The sequence below is a fragment of the Eptesicus fuscus genome, chromosome 17, assembly GCF_027574615.1.
Source record: "Eptesicus fuscus isolate TK198812 chromosome 17, DD_ASM_mEF_20220401, whole genome shotgun sequence".
NCBI classification, from domain to species: Eukaryota; Metazoa; Chordata; class Mammalia; order Chiroptera; family Vespertilionidae; genus Eptesicus; species Eptesicus fuscus.
Window position 1 is genome coordinate 16,740,474 of NC_072489.1, and position 23,813 is coordinate 16,764,286.

Consider the following 23,813-nt stretch of genomic DNA (forward strand, 5'->3'; position numbering starts at 1 on the left):
AAAATTTTTATATAAGAAATGCTGCCGCCCTAACCAGTTTGGCTCAGTGGATGGAGCGTCGGCCTGCAGACTGAAGGGTCCCAGGTTCGATTCTGGTCAAGGGCACGTACCTTGGTTGCAAGCACAACCCCAGTAGGGAGTGTGCAAGAGGCAGCTGAATCGATGTTTCTCTCTCATGGATGTTTCTAACTCTCTATCCCTCTCCTTTCCTCTCTGTAAAAAATCAATAAAATATATTTTAAAAAAAGAAAAAAGAAATGCTGCCTCTAATTCTAATACCAATGGAAAATATGAACTGATGTGGCTACTCCCTAGGGTGACCAACTGATTCTTATTTGTTTAATAGTTTCCTGACTTTAGTGCTGAAAGTCTCATGTACCAGGAAACTCCCCTGTCCATGGCAAATCAGGATGACTGGTCACCCTAGCTCCCTAATGTCCACTGAATATTTAGCCTTTATTCCCAGACATCCTATTCCCTTTAGCCCTTCATTACAGTTTACCATAGGTAAAACCTTACAAAATAGCCATTTTTACAGGTCAGAAGTAGTTACATATTGGCAATATGGTTCATCCTAATACATATTTCTGAATTTCTTTTAGACTTTGGACTTACAATGTTTTAGCCTGCTAATTATTAGAGTAATATGGTTCGTAGATATACCACTGTTCTGAAAAGATATAGCTTTGATGAGCCTAGAACATGATCTCTATTGTCTTACTTGTGCATGTCTGGTCTTTTATGTCTGATCCTCTTGTAGACTGCTTTGTATCCTCCACAGTACCTAGCATGATTCATTGCATATAGCATACACTTAACAAGTACCTAAATGATTTTTATTGATTTTAAAATGGACTTTTTGGAAGGATAAAAATGCTGCTACTTTTCCCTTTGTAATATGTAAAACAAGTTTCCTTAGATTTCTAAAGAACATAATATTATTATATGATCATAGGACTTTAACCTAATTTCTAATTATTTTAATAGGTAAAATCAAAGAGATTACTTTTAATCTTGTGGTAATTAAATGGGTTTTCTTTTAGTTTTTTTTTCTTATAAAAGTTTTTTATGGCAAACCATATAGCCATTAAAATGATGTTAAGATCTATTTTTTTGACATGTTCTTCATCTTTTGACATGAGAGTTTAGATAAAATTAGGGATGGCAAATACATGATGGCATTCATCCTCCTTCATCTATGGCAGATAGTAGTGATCAATCAAAGGATTTTTTTCCTTCTGATTCCGGATAAAGATACAGAATCTTTCTCAGCACAGTATTCTAATTGATTAGAATGTAGGCATTAGCTAAAGCCTATTTGTCAATACTGGTCCAGATGATTTGTAAGACACTTTCATTCATATGAATCTATGAACTAGAACTAAAAGCCACAGCTTCTGATTTCTTTTAAATTTTTGTTGTTGTTGTTTTTTACAGTTTTACATGGTGAAATAGATTTTTTTGTTGAATATATATATTAATTTGAGTGTGTTTATTCAACTACTGCCTTTACTATTCATTAATACTGTTGATATGCATTATCTCAGTGATCATGATATTATTAAACCCATTTTGAAAATAAAGAAATGAAGACCCCGCAGCTCTCTCTATAGAGCATGCCTACACCTTTCCCCACCTCCTCCTTTCCCCAGCATTCTCTCTCTCTTTTTTCTGGAGCACATTCCAGGGCCAATCTTCGTTCTTTCATCCCTCAAGGTGTATATCTCTCTTCCTCTTTCTCCTAGGCTCCAAGGGCCCTTCTGCTATCTCTGTAACTTTCTAAATAAACTTTCTCTTATAATTTGAAGAAAAAAAATTGAAGACCCAAAATGTCTATGCTATTGCCCCAAAGTCAACTACTTAAGTAGCATAGCTAGTTTCTAAAGCCAGGTCTTTGAATTGCTGAGTCAGAGCTCCATACCTTATATACTACATTGCTCTATAGTACTAATAGGTCTCTGGTTTTATTCCTTTAGATGGATGATGAAAATGCGCTTTCATTTCATGGCGTGGCTTATGTTAATATGGTCCCATTGCTGTATCCAGGTGTGAAGAGGATTCGGGGAGCTTTTCATGTTTACCCTTACCTAGACAGCACAGTCTATGAAAAGGTCAGAAAAATTGTAGAGAAGGTATTATCTATACCAATTTATCCTTTATATGTATTTACTTTACATTTACAATCTAGAGATTATACATCTTTGCAATGGATGTTTGGAACCAATTGATATACTGGGATTTTAAATATAGAGCCTTGCTCTCATTCTGCCATTGAATGTCAAAGACTTTAGGCCAAATATTTCAACAATAATGTTATACGTGAGTAGTGTAAACACCCCAATGAAAGGACAGAGATTATGAGACTTGGATTTTAAAATATCAAGATTTAATGATATGCCATCTAAAACAAACATGCCTTAGACTTAGACATACATAAATTGAAGTAAAAGAATGGAAAAGACATACTATGCAAATAGAAAATGTAACAGAGCTAAGTGGCAATATTTGTATCAGATAAAATAGACTGCAAGACAAGAAACATTACTAAAGATATAGAGTGGCATGCCATAATGAGTAAAGGTCAATTAATCAGAAAGATATAAATTATAAATTGTTACATAAGATAAGTATCTATACTAATAAAAGGGTAATATGCTAATAAGACTGGGACCTTCCTGATGGCCTTCCGGACAAAACCATGGTGGCGGGGCCGAGGCAGAGACGGTTAGGTGCGATCAGGCCAGGAGCGGAGGGCAGTTGGGGGCGAGCAGGCTGGCGGGGAGGCAGTTGGGAGCAATCAGGCCAGCACGCAGAATGGTTAGGGGCGATCAGGCAGGCAGGCAGGTGAGCAGGTTAGGAGCCAGCGGTCCCAGATTGTGAGAGGGATGTCTGACTGCCATTTTGGGATCGGGCCTAAACGGGCAGTTGGACATCCCCTGAGGGGTCCCAGATTGGAGAGGGTGCAGGTTGGGCTGAGGGACAACCCCCCCCCATGCACGAATTTCGTGCACCGGGCCACTATTATCCTATCTAATAAAAGAGTAATATGCAAATTGACTGTACATCTGCTACACCCACAAGCCATACCCACCAGCCAATCAGGAGCAAGTATTCAAATTAACCCAACCAAGATGCTGTGGCCACAGAGCGAGCAGGAGGCTTGGCCTGCTCAATGATACAAAGTTTCAATTATAGAAGATAAATAAATCCCAAATCTCAGGGCCTCTGCTTGGGTCATGGGGGGTGTGGCTGGCCTGCAAACCACCACAGGCCCCTTGCCCAGGCCGCCCCACGCCCCAAGGGAACCCCCACCCTGATTCGGGACACCCTTCAGGGCAAACCAGGTGGCCCCCACCCGTGCACCAGGCCTCTATCCAATCTAATAAAAGAATAATAGGCAAATTGACCGTCACTTCAACACACAAGGTGGCTGCCCTCATGTGGTCAAAGATGACTGACCCCATGTGGACACAAGATGGCTGCCACAAGATGGCCGCAACAAGATGGCCAGCAGGGGAGGGCAATTGGGGGCGATTAAGCCTGGAGGGGAGGGCAGTTAGGGGTGACCAGGCCGGCAGAGGAGGGAAGTTGGGGGCAACTGGGCCTGCAGGTAAGGGCAGTTGGGAGGGACCCAGGCCTGCAGGGGAGAGCAGTTGGGGGGGACCAGGCCTTCAGGGGAGGGCAGTTGGGGGTGACCAGGCCTGCAGGGGAGGGCAGTTAGGGGTGACCAGGCCTGCAGAGGAGGACAGTTAGGGGCAAACTGGCTGGCACGGGAGCAGTTAGGCATCAATCAGGCTGGCAGGAGAGTGGTTAGGAGGTGATCAGGCTGGCAGGCAGAAGCCGTTAGGGGCAATCAGGAAGGCAGGCAGGAACGATTGTAGTGCGCCTGAGTTTTGAACCGTGCACCGGAGGTTGGAGGGTACTTCGCCAGGTTGCCTGGATTGCTGGTCAGAATGACCATCCCCTCCCTCGAGGAGCTGGACTCCTTCAAGTACAGTGACCTGCAGAACTTAGCCGAGAGTCTGGGCCTCCAGGCGAACCTGAGGGCAGACAAGATGCTAAAAGCCTTGAAAGCCCACCAGAAAGGAGAAGCAAGAAAAGAAAATGGAAATCCCGATGAAAGTCAAACTTCTGCATCCTCTTGTGATGAGACCGAGATGCAGATCAGCAGTCAGAAACAAGCTGAGTGGGAACCAGCTGGCCATGTCACCAAGAAAAGGAGAAGGCGCAGGACTGTCCACAGCAATCCTGACTCCCAGCAGGATCATTCAGAGATAAAAACAAGTGATCCCACTGAGTTCCAGAATCAAGAAAAACAGGAAAACCAGGCTCTCAGACCTGTTGCAGAAGTTCCATCTCCACCAGATGAGAGACAAGGAAACGAGAATGCAGTGTCCTCGGGAAATAGTGGAATAAATGGTAATGAAGATTCAAAGGTACCTTCAGAAAGAAAGAAGTCTGTCTACACAGATGCGTTTTCCAAATCTGGAAAAAATAAAAGAATTGCAATCACTACTCCAAACTTTAAGAAGCTTCATGAGGCCCATTTTAAGGAAATGGAGTCCATTGGTCAATATATTAAGAGAAAAAAGAAAAATTTTGAACAACACAATTCACTTAATGAACTGAAGAAGCGGTCCATAACTAAGGAAGTGGTGGCAACTCCAGTGGGTCTCCAAGGAAGATTCTCTATGGCTTGTACTCCCTCAAGCCAGCAGCACTCACAAGGCCTGGCCCAGGGTGCTGCAGATCTGAGCACCTTGTATATGAAGGGGTCGGTCAAACGTTCCACTCTCTCAGCAACTAAAATGAATGTCAGGTTTTCAGCTGCTACTAAAGATAATGAATATAAGTGTTCACTGACTAAGACTCCGGCCAGAAAGTCTCCACATGTGTTCATATCTGGAAATACCCCAAAAGGCCAGGCTGTGCTTGGGACAAACAAGTTAAAGACCACAAAGGGGGGTTCTGCTACAGTTATTACCCCATTCAAGTTTTCAGCTGAAGCAGCACAGACTCCAGTCTCCAACAAGAAACCAGTGTTTGATCTCAAAGCAAGTTTGTCTCGTCCCCTCAACTATGAGCCACACAAAGCTTTCAAAGGATCCCAGGCTGCTGGGAACCGCCGGTCCAACAACTGGGATGTTCATTGGCCAGATGTCATTGAGCATATATTAAAGTATTCTTACACCTATTAAAAAAAAAAAAAAAAAAAAGGCAGGCAGGCAGGCGAACAGTTGGGAGCCAGCAGTCCTGGATTGTGAGAGGATGTCCCAGATTGGAGAGGGTGCAGGCTGGGCTGAGGGACACCCCCCCACCCCGTGCACAAATTTTGTGCACCGGGCCTCTAGTAGCTCTATGAAATACAGTAATTTAGGATTTTGAGTGATGATTAGTATTTATAATTTTTTCTTTAAAATTGTGGGACCATGTTCTTAGCAGCATTATTGGGGTACAACAGACGTATACTTAAGGTGCACAATTTAAAGCTTTTGACATAGGTATACATCTGTGGAACTATCACCACAAGAGAGTAAAAATACCCATTACTGGCCAAAGTTTTCTCATGACCTTTCCTTTTATCCTTCTCTCCTACCTCTGTTCAATCCTCTGTGTTTTTTTGGGGGGGAGGGGGGCGCATGGAGGGTGTCTGGCTTCTTTCACTCAGTATATATGATATTTAGATTCATCCATATTGTTTAATTTTAAAATTTCTGTAAGACTCTTTTCCAAGCATTGTAGTTGAATTTTCCATGCAAAGTTTTTATTTTGAACTGTAAACTTGCCCTGTTCTTCTAATCATAATTGATAAATCAGTAGTTAAATAGTATTTCTTGTACAGAAATAAATTCAACCATTTAAAGTTAATTTGAAATTATGTGTCAAAGATTAAAAGCTCTCTGGTAACTGGTTAATGAGGTACAAAATCAAGCCAGGTTGAAAAGTCTCTTAATAATTTAAATAATGGGATAGGCAGCTAGTTTTCTGTGATGGTTTCACTTGTTCAACAAGGATGGCTGCAATAGAGTTTTTTAATTCCCCTATCTCTCTTTGTTTCTACAATGTTGAAATTATCTAGAAAACTAAGTGATGTTAAAGAATAATGTGGTTTCTTTTATTTGCCTATGATTCATTGAAATTTTTATTTGTTTGTTTTTCAGACCAAATGTTCATTTAGCTTGTTCCGGGATACTGGACATAATTTGCTTCATAATAACAAAGCAGGAGGAGTTAATTCTCCATTGTCCAAACCAGGTGTTGCTAAGAACCTGAAAGAAGATAAAATAGTAAGAAAAGGATATAAAAGGAAGGCCTAGGTCTGGGGATATGGTAGGTTGTTGAGAAGGTGATGATTTTGCTGATTTTATTACATTCCAGAGGCTTACACTTATTTCTCATTTGGTGAATTGCCTCAATTTGATTTGCATTTTGATGCAACATAATGATTAGTGTTCCTGACATTATAAAGACCATATAAGAATTTCATTTTTAAGGTATGTTCATTTCTTTCAGCAAGCATCTAGTTTAAAATCTCAGAGCTCAGATACAGGTGTGGAAATGGAAGCCCCTCCAAACCACAATCCAGAAGGACAGGTAACTATGCATAAATAGTTGGAAAATTAAGTTTAATTTCATCAGTCCTTTACTGAGTAAGGTAATATCGTATAGTGGGAAATGCTCAGGAAAATGCTTATTGAGTTATCATCCTTATTTACCATGACTGGTTTATGATGTTGGGTAAATTTCTTTGTCTTGCTGAGACTTACTGAAATGAGTAGTTACTGTTCAGCATTAAAGTCAGCTGAAGCAGCACAGACTCCAGTCTCCAACAAGAGTTGGGTAAATTTCTTTGTCTTGCTGAGACTTACTGAAATGAGAAGGACTGTTCAGCATTAAAAATTTATGTCTTTTATTAATGCTACTATTTTGAGAACTATGAGGATGCAAAGATGCATCATCTGCAGCATTTATTCTTCTGCTGTCAGGACACTCAACAAGCTGGTGGGCTAAGTACAATTGGTACATAACTAATGGCAATACAGAATTTTGATGAATGCTGTAGTAGAGGAATGCATAAAAGTGCTGTGTGGGCTCCAACAAAATAGATTACTAGCTACTAGAATGGGGCAGTCTCAGAAGTCTTCATGGAAGAGGTGGCATCCAAGCTAAGTAGGGAAAGAAAAAGAGAAGCCTTTGCCAGATGAAGATGGAAGAAGAGGCATTTCAGGGTCAGGGAACAGCTGAAGTCAAGGCACAAAGAAGGTAGCAGAATTTGAGGTACATCAATTAATTCAATGTATGATATAGAGCAGCGGTTGCCAACTGATGGTCCGCAGACCACTGGTGGTCTGCGAGGTCCAAAAGGTGGCGACCACTGGTTTAAGGAAACCTTTGGAGCAGCGGTCACCAACCGGTGGTCTGTGGACCACTGGTGGTCCATGAGGTTCGTAAGGTTGGCGACTGCTGGTATAGAGAAATGAAAAGAAAGAAGAGGTCCTAGGAGGTGAGAAATTGGAGAGAGCGTGATCTGGGTTGTAGGAAAACTTTGAAAGGATTGCTAAAAAAGTTTGGGCTTAATTCTATCCTATCTAATAAAAGAGTAATATGCAAATTGACCATCACTCCAACACACAAGATGGCTGCCCCCATGTGGACACAAGATGGCTGCCACAAGATGGCCAGCAGGGGAGGGCAGTTGGGAGGGACCAGGCCTGCAAGGAAGAGCAGTTGGGGGCGATCAAACCTTCAGGGGAGGGCAGTTAGGGGTGACCAGGCTGGCAGAGGAGGGAAGTTGGGGGCAACCGGGCCTGCAGGGAAGGGCAGTTGCAGGGGACCCAGGCCTGCAGGGGAGAGCAGTTAGGGGGGACCAGGCCTGCAGGGGAGGGCAGTTAGGGGTGACCAGGCCTGCAGGGGAGGGCCGTTAGGGCAAACAGGCTGGCAGGGGAGCAGTTAGGCATCAATCAGACTGGCAGGGGAGTGGTGAGGGGGTGATCAGGCTGGCAGGCAGAAGCCATTAGGGGCAATCAGGAAGGCAGACAGGTGAACAGTTGGGAGCCAGCAGTCTTTGATTGTGAGAGGGATGTCCGACTGCCTGTTTAGGCCCGATCCTACCGGGATCGGGCCTAAACGGGCAGTCAGACATCCCTTGAGGGGTCCCAGATTGGAGAGGGTGCAGGCTGGGCTGAGGGACACCCCCTCCCCCGTGCACGAATTTCGTGCACCGGGCCTCTAGTCTATATATATAAAAGCCTAAGTAACCGGCCGACCAGCCGGTAGCTATGATGCACACTGACCACTAGGGGAAGACGCTCAACACAGGAGCTGCTGAGCAACAGCAACTTTGCAGAGTGCCCTCTCTCTCCGGGACCCCTCAGGGGATGTTGGATTGTGGGTTTTGGCCCGATCCCTCCAAGCCAGGCCAAAGGACCCAACCTGCCAGAGGGACCCTGCTCACTCTGCAGACGCCCTTTGAGCCCTAGTGCCACCCCAGGTGTAGCTGGCCGGAGAGGAACCGTAGGAGGTTGGCTCAGGGCATTTTGGCCCATATCGCCCAGTCCGCCCCACCAGGCACCTTCTAATTAATTTACTTTCAATGTGCACGAATCCGTGCACCGGGCCTCTAGTAAGTAATAAGTAAGGCTCTTGAGCCTCATTTTAGGGACTCACATTAAAGGTTTTTAAACTTACGTGGAAATAAGACCATATGTGTGTTTCAAGGCAAAACTCTTGCAAGGATGTGAAAAAGAGAAACGGAACATAGGGTAGGGACTTCAGATATCAGTTTATAGGTTTTTCTGATAGTACAGATGAGTGTTGTTGACAGTTTGAGTTAAGGAAGAGATTATAGAGAAAGTCAGAAACCCGTAGAGGCATGGTGAACTGGGAAGCTTTGAGGTGATGAAGAAAAGTTAAAGGTAACTCGGATTTCAAGCCTTTCTTTCTGGAAGGGTGACAAAATCATTAAGAGAAACTTTAAAAGAAAGGTTGATATAGGGGGAATGATAAGTTTAATTTTGGACATGTTGCATTTAAGATGCTAGCAAAAATCTGGGTAGAAATGTCCATCAGGTTGCAGTTGGCAGATGGTGGTGAGCAGGCTGTGAGTGGGAATGTCGGAAGGTTATGAGGAGAATATTTCTGCAGAACTCATGGAAGAGTTTTGGTGGAAGAAAGAATGGCATTCACCTAAAATAGTTCCAAGAAAGGTATTGAACAAGGTGAACAGGGCTTCAGCTGGGGTAGAAGTTTCCAAGAATAAAATTGAAAATGGTTTCCTGTAAGAGATAAGCACTGTTGCTATTTTTCTGTCCAGTTATTTTCCTTTTCTTTTCTTTTCTTTTCTTTTCTTTTCTTTTCTTTTCTTTTCTTTTCTTTTCTTTTCTTTTCTTTCTTTCTTATTTTAATTACTTTATTGATTAAGGTATCACATATTTCTCATCAACGCCCCCCCCCTCATTCCCATCCCAACCCCCACCACATGCATGCTCCCATCCCCCTGTTGTCCGTGATCACTGGTTAGGCTCATGTGCAAGCACACAAGTCCTTTGGTTGATCTATCTCCCTTGTCCCCACCCTCCCCTACCTTCCCTCTGAGGTCTGACAGTCTGATCAATGCTGTTCTTGTTCTTCAGTCTATGTTGTTCATCATTTCCCCTAGATGAGTGAGCTCATGTGATGCTAGGAATACACTTATAGGAACCGAAAATGAGACAAGCAATAATGGTTATGCTGAGAGGCAAATGAATCAGTCTATAGTGAGTTTCTTTCTGGGCCAACAGTTCTTTTGAGTCCCGATTTCTATGTCCAAGAATTGTTTATGTGTACATAACAGCAATGATATTTCAGTTCTGGATGGTGGACAAATGGTGGTAATGCAGGTCCGACCCTCTCTGATTTGGTCTTGGGCAATCTGCAGTGATGCACATCTGCTGACTGCTAGTATGGCAAGGCATGGTCAGCGTCTTCCATCTCTGGACTGTTTCTCTTCTGTCTTCATGGCTGGAGCACTCCTGTCAATTCCTCTCTGTTGCAGGAATCCACATGGTCTCGGAGTTGTTTTCTGAAAATGTACAAACATATTCTCAACCAAAAGTTAATAAAGGAATATTTTCTATAAATTTGACTTGCGATCCTTTTTCATTTTTTTGCCCAAACGATTTTCCTTTGGCTTGTTTTGACACCATGTATGTTTTACCTGGGTGTCTTGCTATTAGCATTACAAATGAAAGTTAATTTTCTAAAGTAAAAATTTTCTAGATGTAATTTATTTACAGGATATTTTTCCTTACATGATATTCTTCTACTATCCCCCCTTTTTTGGTTTAAATATTGGGAGGCTTTTGGAAATTTTATGCTGTAATCTTGATAGCTTTTAAATTTTACTTTTTTGCACTAAAATGTGACTGCTTTAGGTTCATTATATGTTATGCAACTTTACCATGAGATGAACTACCAATAAAAATTTTAGTTAACACTTTAGGAACAGATTTTTTGTCCAGTACAATTGATTTTCTAGAGTATTTGCTTATTTTGATTGGCCAATTTAAATTAATCTGAAAACTTGACTACTGTTTTACTGTCAAATTTAATACTCTAACAACCATCTTGTTTTACCCTGTAAATATTAGTGGAGAGGATTATTTGCCTTCTTGAGTAGGCCCTGAGCATTCCTGGTGCTAGGCTGGATTTAGATATCATAGACGCCAGTTCCCCGGATCATGGGTGCAAGACATCTCCATCAAGTCTTGTTGCAGTGAGAGGGCATCTGCTGTCGGCCAAGTCTCTGTTACCTGGGTCCCAATTTGAGCTGGGCATGTGAAGCTGAGCAGCCATGGGGGCAGGAGATCTCCCTCAGCAGGAGTGAGGGTTCAGGCCCCTGCAAACTTGGGGGGGGGGTGAAGGTCTGTGCCCCACCTCTGTTGACCCCCAAGTTCTCTCCTGATGGTCCCTATGCAACTGTGCCTGTCTTAAGTTGTTCCTTCCCTCAGGAATCTTACCCGTCTCTGGCTAACCAGCCATCCTCTGGGGCCAAGCAGGGTGATGTGAGGTTTAGTTCTGTCTCCTTGGTTGCCTATGCCCCCATGGCCTCCACACCCAGCACCTGCCTTGGGATCCCCTCGCCTGCTGGCAGGGTCCCAGCACTGATCACATATCTTGTGGAACCCAGGTTTCTTCTCCAAGGAGGCCCAGCTCACCCCACTGGGCGAGAGACAGATCCATGGTACTAGCCATCATGAGGTTTCAACCTTGGCATGAACAGAAGCTCAGGCAACAGCTGTGGACAATTGGATTGTGAGAAGCGGGTCCCTCTTGGCCAAAAGGGCAAGAGGGGCCAATTTAGAATGCTCAGGTACCTTCCCAGGGGGCCCTCTACACAGTGGAAGGTATTAAACCCTTTCATGTCCTTTTTAAATTGCTGCCAGACATTCAAAGAATTAGTTTGTAAGTTTGTTTGGGATAATTGTATAATATGCTGTTGTAATTCTAAAATATCTAGAGATGTGTTACGTTTGTCTCCAAGCACCAAACAGATGATTTTTTTTTTTTTTATCCCCACGGGTGTGAGGAACTATTATAAGAAATGGGGGTGATTCAAATCTGGGGAAAATTTTAATGACAGTGTAGAATAATATCATGTAAGGATATTCTTTGTTCTAGTCCATGGCAATTCCCTTTCAAACTGGCTGTCTATTTCTTTTTGTATAGACAAGGTCTTAGTTACATGTTTTGCACCTCTACCGCGGGCAAGTAGTAATGGTAGTGACACCCTTTCTTTGGTGTCCACACAAGCCAGAAACCTCTCTTTAATTTTATACACAAAGGGGAATTGTTTTGATTTTGTTTCATACAAAAGGGAAGCTGGGTGGAGACCCCTGTGTATTTATACTTTCTTGCCCCACCCATGGACCTCCTGGATGACCAAGGTGTTTGGTATTATTTGTAACTACATTAGTCAGGGGATCAGCCCACATAAGGGGTCTTACCTATGAAGGGTCAGGAGCATAAGTCCAAAATTCTTACCCTCTTGTCCCAGGTAAAATTACCGTACATCTGATGATTGCTAGCATGGCTGGAAAGGTGTTCTCATGCATTCTTGGGTTTCTGGTTACCTCACAATTTCTTCCCTGAGGTTTGACATTCTGATTGATGTTTCTTTGTTTCTGGAACTATTTCCCCCCCATCAGTTTATGTTGTTCATTATATTCCACAAATGGGTGAGATCATGTGATATTTATCTTTCTCTGCCTGGCTTATTTCACTAAGCATAATGTTCTCCATCTCCATCCATATTGTTGCAAATGGTAAGAGCTCCTTCTTTTTTACCGCAGCATAGTATTCCATTGTGTAGATGTACCACAGTTTTTTAATCCACTCATCTGCTGATGGGCACTTAGGCTGTTTCCAAATCTTAGCTATGGTGAATTGTGCTACTATGAACATAGGGGTGCATATATCCTTTCTGATTGATGTTTCCAGTTTCTTAGGATATATTCCTAGAAGTGGGATCACTGGGTCAAATGGGAGTTCTATTTTTAGTTTTTTAAGGAAACTCCATACTGTTCTCCACAGTGGCTGCACCAGTCTGCATTCCCACCAGTAGTGCACGAGGGTTCCTTTTTCTCCACATCCTCGCCAGCACTTGTCATTTGTTGACTTGTTGATAATGGCCATTCTGACAGGTGTGAGATGGTACCACATTGTTGTTTTGATTTGCATCTCTCTGATGATTAGTGATTTAGAGCAGGTTTTCATATGTCTCTTGGCCTTCCTTCTGTCTTCTTTTGAAAAGTGTCTATTTAGATCAGTTGCCCATTTTTTGATTGGGTTGTTTATCTTCTTTTTGTTAAGCTGCATGAGTTCCCTGTAAATGTTGGAGATTAAACCCTTATCGTTGACATCATTGGCAAATATGTTCTCCCATGCAGTGGGCTTTCTTGTTGTTTTATTGATGGTTTCCGTTGCTGTACAAAAGCTTTTTATTTTGATGTAATCCCATTTGTTTATTGTCTCTTTAGCTTCCATTGCCCTAGGAGCAGTATCAGTGAAGAAGTTCTTTTGGCATATGTCAGAGATTTTTCTGCCTGTAGATTCCTCTAGTATTTTTATGGTTTCCTGTCTTATGTTTAAGTCCTTGGTCCATTTTGAGTTTATTTTTGTGTATGGTGTAAGTTGGTGGTCTAGTTTCATTTTTTTTGCATGTATCTGTCCAATTTTCCCAACACCATTTATTGAAGAGACTGTCTTGACTCCATTGTATGTTCATGCCTCCTTTGTCAAATATTACTTGAGCATAGCGATTTGGATCAGTTTCTGGGTTCTCTATTCTATTCATTGATCTATATGTCTGTTCTTGTGCTAATACCATGCAGTTTTGAGAACAGTGGCTTTGTAATATAGCTTGAAATCTGGTATTGAGATCCCTCCTACTTTGTTCTTCTTTCTCAGGATTGCTGTAGCTATTTGGGGTCTTTTTTTATTCCAGATGAATTTTTGGAAAGTTCATTCTACGTCTGTGAAGTATGCCGTTGGTATTTTAATGGGAAGTGCATTGAAATTATAGATTGCTTTGGGTAATATGGACATTTTGATGATGTTGATTCTACCAATCCATGAACATGGTATGTTCTTCCATCTGTTTATGTCTTCCTCTATCTCTTTATTCAGTGTTGTGTAGTTTTCCGCGTATAGGTCTTTTACCTCCTTAGTTAAGTTTATTCCTAGGTATCTTAATTTTTTTGGTGTGATGGTAAATGGGATTGCTTTTTTAGTCTCTCTTTCTGTAAGTTCATTATTGGTGTATAGAAATGCCATAGATTTCTTAGCATTTATTTTGTATCCTGCTACTCTGCTGAATTCATTTATTAAGTCTAATAATTTTTTGATGGACTCTTTAGGATTTTCTATGTACAGTATCATGTCATCTGCAAATAAGGACAGTTTTACTTCTTCTTTTCCAATTTGGATGCCTTTTATTTCTTCTTCTTGTCTGATTGCAATGGCTAGTATTTCCAACACTATGTTGAACAGGAGTGGTGAGAGTGGGCATCCCTGTCTTATTCCTGTTCTTAGGGGAAATTGTTTTAGTTTTTGCCCATTGAGTATGATGTTGGCTGTGGGTTTGTCATATATGGCTTTTATTATGTTGAGGTATGATCCTTCTATTCCCATCTTGCTGAGAGTTTTTATCAAGAAAGGGTGTTGGATTTTGTCAAATGCTTTTTCTACATCAATTGATATGACTATATGGTTTTTATCTCTCAATTTGTTTATGTGATGTATCACGTTTATTGATTTGCAAATATTGTACCATCCTTGCATCCCAGGGATAAATCCTACTTGGTCGTGGTGTATGAGCTTTCTGATGTACTGCTGGATTCGATTTGCTAGAATTTAGTTGAGGATTTTGGCATCTATGTTCATGAGGGATATTGTCCTGTAATTCTCTTTCATTGTGTTATCTTTATCTGGTTTTGGTATTAGGGTGATGCTGGCTTCATAGAAGAAGCTTGGAAGTATTCCTTCTTCTTGAATTTTCTGGAATAGTCTGAGGAGGATAGGTTTTAGCTCTTCCTTGAATGTTTTGTAAAACTCCCGTGTGAAGCCGTCTGGCCCCGGGCTTTTGTTTGCTGGAAGTTTTTTGATGACTGCTTCAATTTCTTCCATATTTATCAGCCTATTGAGATTTTTAGTCTCTTCCTGAGTAAGTTTTGGAAGGTTTTGTTTTTCTAGGAATGTGTCCATTTCCTCCAGGTTGTCTAGTTTGTTGGAATAGAGTTGTTCATAGTATTTTTTGACAATCCTTTGTATTTCTGTGGGGTCTGTTGTTATTTCACCTCTTTCATTTCTGATTTTGTTTACTTGGGTCCTCTCTCTTTGCTTCTTGGTGAGCCTGGCTAGAGGTTCATCAATCTTGTTTATCCTTTCAAAGAACTAGCTCTTGGTTTTGTTGATCTTGTGTATTGTTTTTTTGGTCTCTATGCCATTCATTTCTGCTCTGATCTTTATTATTTCCTTTCTTCTGCTCACTGTGGGCTTTTCTTGTTGCTCCCTTTCTAATTCTTTGAGTTGTTTAATTGGATGATCTATTACCATTTTTTCTTGTTTTTTGAGATAGGCCTGTAGAGCTATACACTTCCCTCTCAGGACTGCTTTCATTGTGTCCCATAGGATTTGCAATGTTGTGTTTTTATTGTCATTAGTCTCCAGGATGTTTTTAATTTCTTCTTTGATCTCATTGATAACCCAATCATTGTTTAGTAGCATGCTATTCAGTTTCCAAGTGTTTGAATTTTTTGGAATGTTTTTATTGTAGTTTATTTCTAATATTATGCCATTGTGGTCTAAGAAAATGCTTGATATGATTTCAATCTTTTTGAATTTAGGGAGACTTTGCTTGTTACCCAATATGTGGTCTATTTTTGAGAATGTCCCATGTGCACTTGAGAAGAATGTATATTCCATGGCTTTGGGGTGAAATACTCTGAAGATGTCAATTAGGTCCATCTGATCTAGTGTGTCATTTAGAATTGCTGTTTCTTTGCTGATGTTTTGTCCAGAGGATTTATCCATTGATGTCAGTGGTGTATTAAAGTCCCCTACTATGATTGTATTGATGTCGATCTCTCCCTTGATATCTTCCAGGAGATTTTTTATGTATTTGGGCACTCCTGCATTGGGTGCATAAACGTTTACCAGAGTTATATCTTCTTGCTGGATTGCTCCCTTTAGTATTATGTAGTGGCCTTCCTTATCTCTTATTATGGCCTTTACTTTGAGGTCTATTTTATCTGATATAAGTATCGCAACCCCAGCTTTTTCTCCTTTCCATTTGCCTGAAAAATGTTTTTCCATCCCTTCACTCTCAGTCTGTGTGAATCTTTTGCTCTAAGGTGGGTCTCTTGTAGACAGCAAATATATGGGTCATGTTTTCTTATCCATTCAGCTACCCTATGTCTTTTGATTGGTGCATTTAATCCATTTACGTTTAATGTTATAAATACCTGTTTGTTGACATATTTTTCCTTAGTGTTTGTGTTTCTTCTTGCCTTTCTCTTTCTTCTTTTTACAGCAGCCCCTTTAGCATTTCTTGCATTGCTGGCTTGGTAGTGATGAACTCTCTTAGCCCTTTTTTGTCTGTGAAGCTTCTGATTCCACCTTCAATTTTGAATGATAGCCTTGCTGGGTATAGTATTCTTGGATTCAGTCCCTTGTTTTGCATCACTTTGTATATTTCATTCCATTCCCTTCTGGCCTGGTGTGTTTCTGTTGAGAAATCAGTTGATATTCTGATAGGAGATCCCTTGTAGGTAACTTTCTATCTCTCTCTGGCAGCCTTTAAGATTCTTGCTTTGTTGTTGGTGTTCGTCAATTTAATTATGATGTGTCTTGATGTCGGTCTTTTGGGGTTCAACTTGTTTGGGACTCTGTATTGCTTCTTGGACTTGGATAGTTTTTTTCTTGCCAATATCAGGGAAATTTTCTGTCATTATTTCTTCCAACAGGTTTTCTAGTCCTTGCTTCTCTTCCTCTCCTTCTTTTATCCCTATTATTCGAATGTTGTTTCGTTTTTTGTCGTCCCAAAGCTCCCTTAGGCTCTCCTCTTGCTTTTTAAGTCTTCTTTCCAGTTGCTGCTGTGTTTGTGTGTTTTTTCCTACCTTGTCTTCTAATTTGCTAATGCGGTCCTCAGCCTCTTCTACTCTACTCTTTAAGCCTTCCATTGTGTTCTTTATTGCAGCTATGTCGTTCTTCATCTCCTCTTGGTTTCTTTTCATGTTGGTGACGTTTTCATTCAGCTCCTTATAGTTCTCATTGAGTTGTGTGTATTTGTCATCCATCCGTTTAAACATCCTTATAACGAATACTCTGAATTCTTTCTCTGTTAAGCTGCTAGCCTCAAGTTCATTTAACTCCCTTTCTGGTGATTCCTCTTGTTCCTTCCTTTGAGAATTTCCTTTCTGTCTCCCCATGTTTTCCTGTAATGTTTTAATTGTAATTCCAATTGCTTTGCTACCCAGGTTCTTTTGGTGATGGTGCTACTGGTATAATCTCTCAGTTTTCCTGGGCTTGGTAATCTAGTGTAGTTCCCTACTTGAACTATTTGGGTTCTCTTGATGTAGGCCTGCAAGTTTGAGAGGCACAACTGCTGTGTCTAGAGGTCAGCAGTCGTGGAGGGTAGTATCCCAATTTTTCTGTCTTGCACCCTAAATTGAAATTACGCTTGCCCAGTGGGGACTCACAGTGGCTCCAAGGAACCGTCTGTCGGGGTGATGTGGCTCGAGGGGCCTGCACTCTGGAAAGGCGTGACTGTGTTGCTCAGAGTTCTGTAGTTGTGGGGTGGGCAGACTCAGCTTTTAATGCTGTACCCGTGGTGGATAGGCGCTTGCTCCTAGTGGCAGCTCACAGGAGCACCCATGGTAAGTTTGCCAGCGAGGCACACTGAAGCACTCTGAAGAGCTCTGGTAGTGTAACTGCGTAATTGAGGTGCCTAGATGCTAAAGCAGTGATGGTGAACCTATGACACGCGTGTCAGCACTGACACGCATAGCCATTTCTGATGACACGCGGCCGCATGCCGAGGATGAAACATTTGCTGCTCCTGAGGATGAAACATTTGCGACTAGAGTCTTGGAGTTAGTTTTTTCCTCAAAGTGACACACTACCTGAGTTATGCTCAGTTTTTTGGTGAAGTTTGACACACCAAGCTCAAAAGGTTGCCCATCACTGTGCTAAAGGTTTTCCTTTTGGGCGGTACCTATGGCCTCAGTGATTGTTCAAATCTTATAGTGTTAATCAGAGTGGAATCCGGGTGTGGCTATATTGGTTGCCTGGAGACTGGAGGGAGGGGTTATCTCTTAGGAGAAAATGGCGACCGGGGATCCGATGTGACTCAGCACCAGACACGCTTCCACCTCTGCCCACTCTCCCCAGGTTCCACAACTCCTCCCCTTCTCCTGCACCTCAGGCATGGGTAAGTGTCTGTATCTGAAAGATCCTACGAACTAGGTTCAGTGGAGAAAGACGCAGGCCCCGGCGCAAAGAGGGACCGCGTCTTTACAATCTCCTAACTGCACGGTAGGGCAGTTAGTTCTTCAGGGCTGCCTTTGAGCTCAGATCCCAAATCAGACTCCAAGGTCTAAAATCTACTACCTCCCGCAGTCCCGTGGACCCTTTTTCTCACAGTCAGATGCTTTGCCTGTCCTCAAGGACACGGTTTGGCGCCGTGTAGTTTTCCCCTGACTTTCTGGGTTTAGAGATCCGGCAGATTCTATTGCCCAGATCCTTGTTTTACCTTTTTCCAGGAGATCTCTGCCCTTCCCAGCTGCAAACTGTCTCACCAGCCGCTTCTCCTTCGCCAATTCAGGCTGGATTCCTCTCGTTTCAGCTGCTCCCTCTATTTCCTCCTGGACAAAGATCAGGACACATCTGCCTATTCCGCCGCCATTTTGTCCCCCTCCTGTCCAGTTATTTTTCTATGTAAAACATATTTTAAGTTAAGATTACACTATATTTATAGCTGTAGATGTACTTTTCTCACTTATTATATTGTGAATATTACCTTATGTTACTAATTTTTTTCATAAATATTTGTTTTACTGAAAAGAATAAATTAGAAAAAAAATGTCTTTACAGCAATATGTAGAAGCAGGGACATACATCGTGTTGGAGGTTCAGCTGAACAAAGCCTTGGTTCCAAAGCGATTGCCAGAGGAGCTGGCCAGACGGTGTGTAGCAATGTTTTCATACTTGTTTTGCAAAAGCAATCTATACTAATAAAAGGGTAATATGCTAATTAGACCAGTGACCAGACATCTTCCAGACATCCAACTTCCTTCTGGACAGTTAAGGGGCAACCAGGCCAGCAGGGGGGCAGTTGGGGGTCAGCAGGAGGGCAGTTGGGGGGCGACCAGGCCGGCAGGGGGGCAGTTAGGGGGTGATCAGGCCGGCAGGCAGGCAAGCAGTTAGGAGCCAGTGGTCCCGGATTGTGAGAGGGATGGCCGACTGCCGCGGGATCGGGCCTAAACTGACAGTCAGACATCCCCCAAGGGGTCCCTGATTGGAGAGGGTGCAGGCCAGGCTGTGGGATTCCCCCTCCCTGTGCACAAATTTCTTTTTTTTTTTTGTGTGTGTATGAGGTCAAATTTTATTTTATTTTTATTTTTTTTATATATTAATTTTATTTTATTTTATTTTTTTTTTTATTTTTTTTTTTAATTTCTTTATTGATTAAGGTGTCACATATTTGTCCTCATCCCCCCATTCCCATCCCACCCCTCTCCCCACGCATGCCCCAATCCCCTGTTGAACTTAACCGTTGGATAGGCTTATATGCATGCATACAGGTCCTTTGGTTGAACTCTTCCCCTCCCCCCACCCTCCCCCTACCCTCCCCTATCCTCCCTCTGAGGCCCGATAGTCCGATCGATGCCTCCTTGCTTCTGGTTCTGTTCTTGTTCCTCAGTCTATGTTGTTCATCATTTCCTCTAGATGAACGAGATCATATGTCACTAGATATATACTAATAAGAACTGAATGTGAGACGAGCAATAATAGTTATGCTGACAGGCAAATGAATCAATCTGTAGCGAGCTTCCCCCTGGACCAACAGTTCTTTTGAGACCCAATTTCAATGTCCAGTAGTTCCTTATGTGTACATGTCAGCACTGACCCCTCAGCTCTGGATGGTGGACAAATGGTGGTAACGGAGGTCCGACTCCCTCTGGTTTGGTCTCGGCCGAACCCAGGGGCACGGCGTCACCCGGACTAAGGGGCACGTGGCCTCATCCATACCCAAGGGGCGCGTAGTCTCACCCGGGCCTGGGACCCAGCCTCACCCGGATGGATCCAGGGGCGCACGGCCTCACCCGGACCCAGGATCTGGCTTCACCCGTACCCAGGGACGCTTGGCCTCTCCCAGACCCAGGGCCACTTGGGCTCACCCGGGCTTAGTTGCACAAGGCCTCACCTGGATCTAGGGACACATGGTCTCTCCCGGACCCAGGGACGCTTGGCCTCTCCCAGACCCAGGGCCACTTGGGCTCACCCGGGCCTAGGTGCACGAGGCCTCATCCGGATCCAGGGACACATGGTCTCACCCGGACCCAGGGACGCTTGGCCTCTCCCAGACCCAGGGCCACTTGGGCTCACCCGGGCCTAGGTGCACGAGGCCTCACCCGGGTCCTGGGACACATGGTCTCACCCGGACCCAGGGATGCTTGGCCTCTCCCAGACCCAGGGCCACTTGGGCTCACCCGGGCCTAGGTGCACGAGGCCTCACCCGGATCCAGGGACACATGGTCTCACCCGGACCGAGGGACGCTTGGCCTCTCCCAGACCCAGGGCCACTTGGGCTCACCCGGGCCTAGGTGCACGAGGCCTCACCCGGATCCAGGGACACATGGTCTCACCCGGACCCAGGGACGCTTGGCCTCTCCCAGACCCAGGGCCACTTGGGCTCACCCGGGCCTAGGTGCACGCGGCCTCACCCGGATCCAGGGACACATGGTCTCACCCGGACCCAGGGACGCTTGGCCTCTCCCAGACCCAGGGGCGCGTGACCTCACCCATGCCTAGGTGCACGAGGTCTCACCCGGATCCAGGGACACACGGTCTCACCCGGACCCAGGGACACCTGGCCTCCCCCAGACCTAGGGGCACGTGTCCTCACCCAGGCCTAGGCGCACGAGGCCTCACCCGGATCCAGGGACACACGGTCTCACCCGGACCCAGGGACGCCTGGCCTCCCCCAGACCCAGGGGCACGTGGCCTCACCCGGGCCTAGGCGCACGAGGCCTCACCCGGATCCAGGGACACACGGTCTCACCCGGACCCAGGGACGCCTGGCCTCTCCCCGACCCAGGGCCACTTGGGCTCACCCGGGCCTAGGTGCACAAGGCCTCACCCGGATCCAGGGACACATGGTCTCACCCGGACCCAGGGATGCTTGGCCTCTCCCAGACCCAGGGCCACTTGGGCTCACCCGGGCCTAGGTGCACGAGGCCTCACCCGGATCCAGGGACGCATGGTCTCACCCGGACCCAGGGACGCTTGGCCTCTCCCAGACCCAGGGCCACTTGGGCTCACCCGGGCCTAGGTGCACGAGGCCTCACCCAGATCCTGGGACACATGGTCTCACCCGGACCCAGGGACGCTTGGCCTCTCCCAGACCCAGGGCCACTTGGGCTCACCCGGGCCTAGGTGCACGAGGCCTCATCCGGATCCAGGGACGCATGGTCTCACCCGGACCGAGGGACGCTTGGCCTCTCCCAGACCCAGGGCCACTTGGGCTCACCCGGGCCTAGGTGCCTGTGCACAAATTTCATGCACCAGGCCTCTAGTTTAGTTATAAGTAAAAGAAAGCCAGCTTGTGACCATAAATGTAATTTTCCCTAGGCCAAACATCAATTTTCTGCTTTTTCTCCCCAGATAAAATTTCTTGTATTTTCTTACTATAAAGGTAGTATATGCCTATTATAAAAAATTTGAGAAATTGAGATTAGCCACAAAGTATAAAGACACACAGATTTCTCTCACCCAGTGATAACTGCTTTTAATACGTTGGTATTTATCTTTCTAGAGTTATTGTAAAGCCCCTCTACTATATAAACACACATTCCATGTCATATATTAATATACTAGTATGTAATTTTTAAGAAACTATTTTTAAATTGTACCATAGTCCTTTGATCATTTTTCTAGGAAATTGTCCATTTTATCTAGGTTATCCAATTTGTTGATGTACAGTTGTTCATGACATTCTTTTTTCTTTTTCTCATTTCTGATTTAAGTAATTTGAGTCTGTTTTCTTTTTTCTTAGTCCATCTACCTAAGAATTATCATTTTGTTGATCTTTTCAAAGAAGCAGTCTTTTTTTGTTTTATTGATTTTCCCTATTGTGTTTCCTTTCTCTGTTTTTTTTTTTTTATCTCTATTTCTATTACTTCCTTCCTTCTTTGAGCTTTGGGTTCAGTTTGCTCTCCTTTTCTAATTCCTTAAGATATACAATTAAATTATTGATTATTGTGTGAGTTAGAGCTGTAAATTTCACTCTGAACACTTCTTTCACTGCATTCCATAAGTTTTGGTATGCTGTGTTTTTGTTTTCATTCATCTCAAAGTATTTTCTCATTTGCCTATGGTTTTTTTCTTTGACCTATTATTTAAAAACATGTTGCTTAATTTCCACATATTTGTGACTTTTCTCGTTTTCCAGTTTTCTTCTAGTTATTGATTTCTACTCTCATTTCATTGTAATTAGAAAAGATATTTTGTATGATTTCAGTCTTTTAAAATTGATTGAGGTTTATTTTATGGTCTAAAATATAGTCTATCCTGCAGAATGTTCCATGTGCACTTGAGAAGAATGTGTATTCTGTGATGTTAAGAGGGATGTTCTGTATATGTCTATTAGGTCAAATTGCTTTATACTGTTAATTCCTTTATTTTCTAATTGATTTTCTGTCTGATAATTCTACCCATTTTTTAAAGTGGGGTATTAAAGTCTCTATTATTAAAGAACTGTCTAATTCTCCCTTCATTTGTCTCAATTTTTGCTTTATATATTTTGGGTCCCTATTATTAGGTACATATATGTTTATTATTGTTATATTTTATTGCTGTCTGAAACCTTTTATTATTTTTTTAAATTTTTAAAAAAATTTATTGATTTTTTACAGAGAGGAAGGGAGAGGGATAGTGAGTTAGAAACATCGATGAGAAAGAAACATCGATCAGCCGCCTCCTGCACACCTCCCACTGGGAATGTGCCCGCAACCAAGGCACATGCCCCCGACCAGAACTGAACCTGGGACCCCTCAGTCCGCAGGTTGACGCTCTATCCACTGAGCCAAACTGGTCAGGGCAAGTCTGAAACCTTTTAGGTATCTATCATCTATCTATATTGTTCTTCTTTATCTCTTGTTATCTTTTTTATTTCAAGTCTATGTTCTCGAGAAATATAACCACCCCAACTCTGTTTTGGTTACTATTTGCATGGGATGTCTTTTTCTATCCTCCTACTTTCATTGTGTGTGTGTGTGTGTGTGTGTGTGTGTGTGTGTGTGTGTGTTCTTATAACTAAAGGAAGTATCTTGTAGACAGCAGACAGATGCACACTGTTTTGAGTTTTTAGTTTCCTTAAAAAATTAAAAATGGAACTTCATTTGACCCTGTCATCCTAGTTCTAGGAATATGTCCGAAGAAGCCTGAAATACCAGTCAGAAAGAAAATATGCACCTCTATGTTCGTTGCAGCATCATTTACAATAGCTAAGATCTGGAAACAGCCCAAATGCTTATCAGTAGATGAGTGGATAAAAAAGCTTTGGTACATATACACAATGGAATATTATGCAGCTTTAAAAAGAAGAATTTCTTACCCTTTGAGACAGCATGGAGGGATCTGGAGAGTATTATGCTAAGTGAAATAAGCCAGTCACATGATCTCACTTATATGTGGAATCTAATGAACAAAAGAAACTGACAAGTGAAATAGATTCAGAGACATGGAAGTATGCAACAAACTGATGATTCTCAGAGGGAAGGGGGAGTGGGGAGAGGTGGGATTACCAAAGAACTTATATGCATATATGCATAACCCATGGGCACAGACAATAATGTGGTGAAGGCCTGGGGAGGGTGCAGAAATGGGGAAGAAGGGTGAATGGGGGAAAAATGGGAACATAAAAATAGAAATCCAACCCACTAATCTCTGCCTTTTAGTAGGAAAGTTTAACCCATTTATATTTAATCCAATTACTGATAAAAGATTTACTTCTACTACATATCTGTTATCTGCTTGTCTGTTCTTGAATTCCT

The 23,813-nt window shown here is 43.1% G+C and overlaps 2 protein-coding genes across 5 annotated transcripts in view; both read left to right on the top strand.

Moving 5' to 3' along the window:
* CFAP70 (cilia and flagella associated protein 70) overlaps window positions 1-23,813 on the top strand; it is a 103,441-nt gene that overhangs the window by 30,812 nt on the left and 48,816 nt on the right. For all 4 annotated transcript variants that reach the window (XM_054728738.1, XM_054728739.1, XM_054728740.1 and 1 more), the window contains exons 9-12: window positions 1,977-2,111; window positions 6,162-6,287; window positions 6,514-6,594; window positions 18,631-18,722. In XM_054728738.1, the coding sequence (XP_054584713.1) occupies window positions 1,977-2,111; window positions 6,162-6,287; window positions 6,514-6,594; window positions 18,631-18,722 (434 nt within the window). The remainder of the gene's footprint in view (window positions 1-1,976; window positions 2,112-6,161; window positions 6,288-6,513; window positions 6,595-18,630; window positions 18,723-23,813) is intronic.
* Window positions 3,954-5,198, top strand: LOC103289558 (nucleolar and spindle-associated protein 1-like). Its single transcript, XM_054729318.1, has one exon. The coding sequence runs from the start codon at window positions 3,954-3,956 to the stop codon at window positions 5,196-5,198; it is 1,245 nt and encodes a 414-aa protein (XP_054585293.1).

What these genes read in the sequence shown, in the direction of transcription:
- LOC103289558 (XM_054729318.1), top strand. Translation starts at nt 3,954, where the DNA reads ATGACCATCCCCTCCCTCGAGGAGCTGGACTCCTTCAAGTACAGTGAC.